Source organism: Callorhinus ursinus, unplaced genomic scaffold (genome assembly GCF_003265705.2).
Source record: "Callorhinus ursinus isolate GAN/ISIS: 27379988/994484 unplaced genomic scaffold, GSC_fseal_2.0 scaffold33, whole genome shotgun sequence".
In the NCBI taxonomy this organism is placed as follows: Eukaryota; Metazoa; Chordata; class Mammalia; order Carnivora; family Otariidae; genus Callorhinus; species Callorhinus ursinus.
The window spans coordinates 13,819,652-13,827,690 of NW_027397095.1; the positions used below are offsets into that span (position 1 = coordinate 13,819,652).

Below are 8,039 nucleotides of genomic sequence, written 5' to 3' on the forward strand. Positions count from 1 at the left end.
GTGCCTGGGTGGTTCAGTCAGTTAAGGGTCTGACTCTTGGTTTCAGGTCAGGTCATGATCTCAGGGTTGTGAGATTGAGCCCCGCGTTGGGCTCCACACTCAATGGGACGTCTGCCTGAGATTCTTTCCCTCTCCCTCTGCCCCTCCCCCACTCACCCTCTCTCTCTCTCTCAAATAAATAAGTAAATCTTTTTAAAAAGACATTAAAGAAGGCTTAAATGGAGAGATACCATGTTCACATAGGCAGGCAATATGTAAACTTGTCAGTTCTCCCCAAATTGATCTGTATATTCAGTGTAGTTCTAGTCAAACTCATAGCAGAGGTTTATGTGAAACTTAGTAAGATTGTTCTCTTTTTTTAAGATTTTATTTATTTGACAGAGACAGAGACAGCACAAGCAGCGGGAGCAGCAAAGGGAGTAAGAGAAGCAGGCTCTCCGTTGAGCAGGGAGCCTGCACAGGGCCTGATCCCAGGACCCTAGGAGCATGACCTGAGCCGAAGGCAGATGCTTAACCGAATGAGCCACCCAGGCGCCCCAATAAGATGGTTCTAAAATTTATGTTAGACTAGAGGGCCAAGAATAGCCCAGTCACCTTTGAAGAAGAATAGGAAGATGAGATTTGCCCTACCAAATATGAGGGCTTATTATGAAGCTTATAGAACTTTAGAAAGTACAGGGCGCCTGGGTGGCTCAGTTGGTTATGCAACTACCTTCGGCTCAGGTCATGATCCTGGAGTCCCCGGATCAAGTCCCACATCGGGCTCCCTGCTTGGCAGGGAGTCTGCTTCTCCCTCTGACCCTCCCCCCTCTCATGTGCTCTCTCTCTCTCATTCTCTCTGTCTCAAATAAATAAATAAAATCTTTAAAAAGAAAAAACTGTAGAAAGTACAGGAGCACAAATGAATTGTTCAGTGGGATAAAATATGAAGCCCGGCAGAGCCATACATGCGTAAACTTAGTTAGATGAAAGAGATTGTATGTCAGATCATTGGGGAAAGAAGGACCTATTCAGTGAATGGAGCAGGAGAAAAATGGTTATCCATTTGGAAAAAGATGAAAGTAGAACCCTGCATCACCATATTTAAAAATCAGTGCAACTAGGGGTGCCTGGCTGTCTCACTAGAGCATGCAACTCTAGATCTCAGGGTTGTGAGTTCAAGCCCCACGCTGAGTGTGGAGCCTTCTTAAAAAAAATTTTTTTTAATTAAGAAAAATATCAGCGCAGCAAGAATAAGGACTTAAATGTCAAAAACAACTTTTTTTAAAAAAGATTTTGTTTTTTTATTTGACAGAGAGAGATAGCGAGAGCAGGAACACAAGTAGGGGGAGTGGGAGAGAGAGAAGCAGGCTTCCTGCCGAGCAGGGAGCCCAATGTGGGGCTCGATCCCAGGACCCTAGGATCATGACCTGAGCTGAAGCAGACGTTTAACGACCGAGCCACCCAGGCGTCCTCAAAAACAACTTTCAACACTCTTAGTGTAAAATATAAGTAGATATCTAACAGATCTTGGGGTAGTAAACTGTTTCTTAAGGAAGACTCCAAAAATGTATTAATCATAAAATAGTGATAATTTGCCTAAGTTTTATTCATCAAAAGACATCTTAAAATAAGTAAAAAGACAAATTTTAAGCTGGGATAAGATCTTACAACTGATAGTATTGAGAATATTTAAGGAATACATACAATCCGAACAAAAAATGGGAAAATGACACAAGCATTTGTTAGAAGAAAAATATATGGCCTACCCATACATAAAAAGATGTTCATTATCATTGGAAATGGAAATCAAGAACATGCTGAAATACCATTTTACATCTATCTGATAGACAAAAGTTCAGAGTTCTAACAGTACCAAGCATTGGAGAAGATGTAGATCTACAGGATCGCTTAAATACTGCTAGTGGTGTTATAAATTGGTACAGTGTCTTTGGAAAACAGTCTGACATCATCTTGGAAAGTTGAGCATTCGTAAGCCTTATGTCCCAGCAGCTCCATTCCTAGATACCCAAGAGAGAATCTTTCCCATGTACTAGGAGACATGTACATAGATGTTTTACATTGTTCACATAGCACTTTGTGTTCCAAATAAACTCTATTCACTGTGCCTTGAGCAACCTTAAATACATTGTCATCTCCTTGTCTTTCCATCCGGCTGCTTCCCCACTTTCACACTAATCTTAAATGATTCTCCCTCTTTTCCTTACTCAGTTTTCTCTGTTTTTCTAGGCATAGGTCAAGCCTTATATCGAACTGACTTTGTAGGATTGGGTTACATAAACGTAAAAGAGTTTCATGGAGTTTTCCCTCTAAGTTAGCAGACCTTTTGAAGATAATGTAATAGTTTCTCTCTGCCCCCTGTACTTTCCTGAATTAGCCCTTGTGATAAATCTCTTCTTTGAGCTGCTACTGGGTTCTAAGGAAGTTAAATCCACTCACAAAACTCATCAAATTCTATTATAGTATTAGACCTGGTCCTTTTGGTTGTATGATAAGTTAGAACCATGAGGAAGTTCTGCCTGACTGATGACATTAAGCCTTTCTTCTGTCCTACTGTCAATTCCCCAAAGGCTAATTCCACATATCACATAGGAAGATTAATAATTTGCTAGTTTCTGGTTGTTTTAGTAGAAACAACAGAACTAGACTTATGCCCTTAGTAATTGAAATTAATAACATTCATGATGTTGACAGAACATCAGATCATTATTTGAATGCTGAAAATGAATCAAAGGATACATTAGCAGATAAATGATCTTTTGAAAATCCAACCCATTACCAAAACAATTTCTATTTGTCAGTTTTTTAAATAGAACAGTCTGTATTAAGAAGGATTAGTGAGGAAGTACTATGAGAATAATTACTGAGAAATTAAGCAAAAAATAAAATTATCTCCAGGCATCGCCGAATGGAGGCCGTGCGACTGCGGAAAGAGAACCAGATCTATAGTGCTGATGAGAAGAGAGCCCTGGCGTCCTTTAACCAAGAAGAGAGGCGAAAGAGAGAAAACAAGATTCTGGCCAGTTTTCGAGAGATGGTATACAGAAAAACTAAAGGGAAAGATGACAAATAAGGATTTTCTGATTGTTCAGCATTTTTAACAAAAAAAGAAAGTCTGGGTTCCACATATACATACAAAAAGATTACTATGATCTGAAAAAGCTTTACAGTGCTACTGTGCCTTCTATTTAATTCTTTCAGTCCTTCAATAGAAAGCTGCTTATTGATATAATTTTAGCAAGTTCTTTGGGTTATTTTTGGATTGACCATAATAACTCTCTGGTTTAAAAATCCAAATTACGAATGAAATCATACTGTACTTGGGGAGGTGGCATTGAGAGAAAGTGTCAGTAAGATGAGAAACTTAACTCTCACACCATGGGACAGTGCTACTATTAGCTCTACATGATGCCCGTCCCCCACTCCCACCCCAACTGAACTTGTGGGAAATCATCATTCCTCTATGTTGAACGTGTTATAAATGGACTTGATAGAAACATACAGGAGGCCACTTTTGTTAACAGGGTGAAGGCATTGCTGAAAAAAGCAAATCTGGAATTTGAAAATCGACTTGTATAATATATAGTCTGCCTTGGAAATCATGTATTTTGGTTTTAGTCCCTACCTCTACCCCAAATCCAACAAACAAGCCAAAAACCAAACTAACCCACAGACTTAATGAGTTGAAAATGTGAATGTTAGTGTTTTAAGTTCTTAAAAGGTTCCTTAAAAATGGTTCTTCAAATATAAAATACTGGGAAGTGTACTGTTGTGCCAATGTAAGTAGATTATTTCCATCTAAGCTATGCTTAGATCGTTATTTGAATACTGGAAATGAATGGGCGTCAACTATGGTTAGGAGTTTAATAGGGAAAAATATATTGAAGTGTTGGTTTTAATTTAGTTTTATAAGGATGAAGTTAAAATGATATTAAACGTATTTTAAGTCTGTCCTTTATGTAATAAGCATATTTCATTTTAAACATTGTTAAACGTTTCAGTTTATTTTTTATATCTGTCATTCAGTTTAACTTTGTATAGAACCCCTCACTTTATCACCTTTTTATGGCTACTGTTGACTTTTAAGTTTGAGAGAAATGGAAAATTCTGGGACTAGCAGTTCATGATCTTTTTTCTTCCCATTATTTTGTTCAGTTTGAGTTGTTAGGTCACAAGAGTGAAGAGAAAGGGGACAGTAGAAGTTTTGGCTGTTTTTGTTAAGGTTGTTTTGAGCTGTGTTATTATGTGTCTAGAATAAATCTAAATTACCTGGGGGATGGGGAAGTTCTAACTCTGTGGTCATAAAATGCTCTCTCTTATAATAGTTTAAAGTGTTTTTTTCCAAAGTTTTAAAATAAGGCAGTCATATTTCAAAGTATAGATAAAAAGTTTTACTATTTAACATATGTTCTAGGAAAGTGTCTACCTTTAACCCACAACTAAGGAACTAAACCATTTGGCGTGTAGCAACATTTATGACTCCTGAAGATGAAGTGATTTCTGTTTATCATCATTGCTGCCTAACCTGATCAATATCTTGTTTCCTAAAGGTAAAAGGAAGCTAGGTTCCAAATTTATGAGTTGTAATCCATCTACTTCCCTGTGTAATAAGACCTAAATTTATAGTCCCTATTTAAGAATTCTTTTCTCTAAGAACATTATTTTTTGTTATTGATTCCTAGAGACTGAATGAGTTTGCACTCTTATTTTCAGTAGGCAGATCAGTTTTGTTTTTTTTTATATTTAAAAAAAATCAAGATCCTCCCTTTTTAATGTGTGGATCAATCATGTAAATTAAAGAGGAATTTAAGAATATTTTTTAAGAAATAACAATTTTAGGTAGGCAATTATAAGGAAGATAATCATACATGCCAAGGCTACGTGATTCTTCCACAGGCCCCAAGGGGAGAGATCGATGCCCTGGTTTAGCAAAAATTCTTCGCCAGTACATATTGCATAGCTACAGGTATTATTCGCTGTTACATTGACTCCTGGGCAGAAGTTTTGTCCCAAAAATTCATTATGCTGCAAAGCCACATAGCCATATCGAGGAATGCTGAAGTACTGAAGCCAGGAGAGCCAAGGCCCAACAGTTCTGAGATTTACCAACAGCCCTGAAAATATCATCATAAACACAAAGGAGATGGTCATGAGAAGTGTTGCTATGGATACCACACTCTGGCCTGCTGCTATGGCCAGTGCCATAGAACTGGCCGAATAAGCCACCATCATAAGGGTAAACATCATGATGAAGAAGGCCTCCACAACTGGTTTCAAGCCTAACAAGAAGTATATTATACAAGTAAATATAATACTTGGTAACATCCTCGTGGGTAATAAATCAGATAACAGTTTTCCAAAGAAATAAGATGACACTCTGTAGTATCCACTGATATATTCATGTATAAAGAGCTTCTTTTCAACCACAAAGAGCTCCACAGCTGACACACTGCTGAAACACTGGTTGGTTGTCAGGAAGAAGAGCACTCCTGATCTATTCTGGATTCCTGTAGGATCATTTTTTAGATCATAGAAAATAGCACCAATAACCAATCCCAGGATGACTGTTACAATTATCTGAGCTATAGAGGCCTGGGGATTGCCCAGTAAGTTTTTGAATGAACGCTTGGAAATCCATCTGAGTTGATGACAGAAGGAGGTGGCATAGGTGATCTCCTTAAAGGTTGAGCTCTTCCTCTTATGACCCTTTACAAGTCGATCTAACTCATCTTTCGTTTTTCTGCAAAAGTCAGAGTTGCCATAAAACTCAGCTATTTTTTCTATGAGTGGAGATCTTCTCTTGGAAGGCTCTTCAGTCTCCTTGACTTCACCGTCTTGGTCCTCTCTGTTTAATATCATAGCAGAGGAGTCTCCACTAATGACATCCAGGAAGAAGTCTGCGGGGTTATTATAAGGCTCACAATGGTAACCCACTGATGCAAAGTACCCCAAGGCCTCCTGGGCAGGCCCATGGAACATTAGTCTTCCTGAGGCCAACAAGGTGAGGCTATCAAACAACTTGAAGATAGAATAACGAGGCTGATGAATGGAGAAGATGATTGTTCGTCCCTGTTCAGACATCCTCTTCAGGAGCAAAAGAACAGCATTTGCCGTGCTTGAGTCTAAGCCAGTTGTGGGCTCATCCAGGAACAAGATGGCTGGATCGGTAATAAGCTCCATTCCAATACTAGTCCTTTTTCTTTCTCCTCCAGACCCACCACGTATAAATTGAGTTCCAACCTTGGAATCTGCCACTTTATCCAGACCTAACTGCTGAATGACCTTGTTAATTTGCTCATTTTTTTCATGCTTTGTCATAGTTGTCGGAAGCCGGAGAGCTGCTGAGAACTGTAAATTTTCTCTCACTGTCAGAGTTCCCATCACGACATCATCTTGTACCACATAACCTGAATTACATTTGAAATTGGCAGGTCGAGGTGCTCCATTTATCAAAACATCTCCAGATAATCCATTCGGATCTTTCCTTGCAGCTAAGATATCTAACAACGAAGATTTGCCGCCACCTGTGGGTCCCAGAATGGCATTGAGGCCAGGTCTCATGATGCCATTGACATTTGTCAGCATTTCTTTCTCAACTGTTTTTCGACCAAGAAGAAAGCCACTCTTCACTTTTACTCGATAGCAAATGTTATGAAAACTTAACACGGCTACTTCAGTAAATGTCTTCGGGTTGTTGGAGGTCATCCTGGAGAGGTCAGTGGTGTTTCTTCGTGACATTGGGATAAAAACTTGATCATTATTGGAAGACATCTGGAGAGTTTTGGCCTTTTCAGCTTAACAAGAGATTCAGTTCAACCGAGGTCTTTGATCTCAGAGTCCGTGTGCTCAGGCAGATCAGTTTTAATGCAACAACTCTGTGATAGAGGATTATTGTGGGTTTTTATTGGATTCTCCTGTGTCCTCCACAGAGTAGATAGTCAGTAAATGAAAGAAAACATATTAATGTATTTCAGAACTTTGTCATTTCTTTCATCAGGGTTTGTTCAGGAAAGATCTGCCAAAGAACAGCTTCAGTAGCATGTTTTTTGGGAAAGAGGAGGGTAGAATAAAAGGGCTAAAAGTATTTTGAGCTCATGAGAGTTACTGCTTCAAACTGTGTTGAGTCATCTGAGCCATAAGTCCGACAGGAGGGCTGTTGTATTTGAAATTCATGTTTTGTTCTTCAGGAAGACTTACCTAGTTTTCCACTTCCTTACCAGTTGTTCTGATAAGATTTTCCCTTCTTTTATGTTTGTTACACAAATGTAACAGTTAAAAAAAGAAGAAAGAAAAATTAACCACAGTCTTAGCACATCATTTGTCTTTAGTATTGTGTGTTCCCTTCCAGTGCTTGTCTGCATAAATATGTATTCTGATGTACCTGTACGTAATCACCCATAATGTAATCTTGTCTTTGGTGGTTTAAACCTTTGCAGTCAGACAAGACAGCCTCACAGGGATGGTGGGAACAAGTGATGATCTGGTGTGAGGATGGAAAGACCAGAAATAAGTAAGGGTGGCAATTGTCTCCTGTTTTGAAGCCACCCTGCTGCCATCACGGTTGTGATGCTGTGTGGTATGCAGCGTGCCCAGTTTCAGAGTATCGGAGTGTAGTATTAGTTAACATTGAGGCTTAACTCACAGTAAGTGAAGGGGCCTGTGAGTAGGGAAATCTTTAGACTGGTTATATTATGAGCTGTAGAACTGTTGCCATTTTTCTTTTCCTCAGTTATGCCCATTAAAGAGGTGTGTCTACTAGAGAACTAGGCTCAGATGGGGGAACAAGCAGCCAAGTAGCATTCTCAGTCTGACAGGTGAATTTTAGGAAATCTCTAAACTTGGCTTCTGTACCTGTAAGACTCAAATGATGTAGACAGTGATGGGAAAAACCACTTAGAAATGGAAAACAACTTACTGGTTACTCTGCTAATGTGATGGAAATTGCCAAATGGAAAATGAATGAATGCAAAAAAAAAAATACAGCTGGATTGTTTGCCACAAGTTTATTCAATAAATTTTCTGTGGTTTGATGTGCAGTA

The 8,039-nt window shown here is 38.9% G+C and overlaps 1 protein-coding gene and 1 pseudogene across 2 annotated transcripts in view; one reads left to right on the plus strand and one right to left on the minus strand.

Moving 5' to 3' along the window:
* NKAP (NFKB activating protein) overlaps positions 1–8,039 on the plus strand; it is a 28,882-nt gene that overhangs the window by 18,786 nt on the left and 2,057 nt on the right. The window contains exon 9 of one of the 2 annotated variants that reach the window (XR_003204535.2): positions 2,899–4,550. Coding sequence is in view for 1 of the 2 variants with exons in the window: in XM_025852626.2 (XP_025708411.1) it covers positions 2,899–3,073 (175 nt within the window). In the remaining variant the exon portion in view is untranslated. Of the gene's footprint in view, positions 1–2,898; positions 8,031–8,039 lie in introns of those variants that run through there. The other variant, XM_025852626.2, reaches the window with a different exon arrangement.
* Positions 4,807–6,771, minus strand: LOC112809227 (broad substrate specificity ATP-binding cassette transporter ABCG2 pseudogene; annotated as a pseudogene).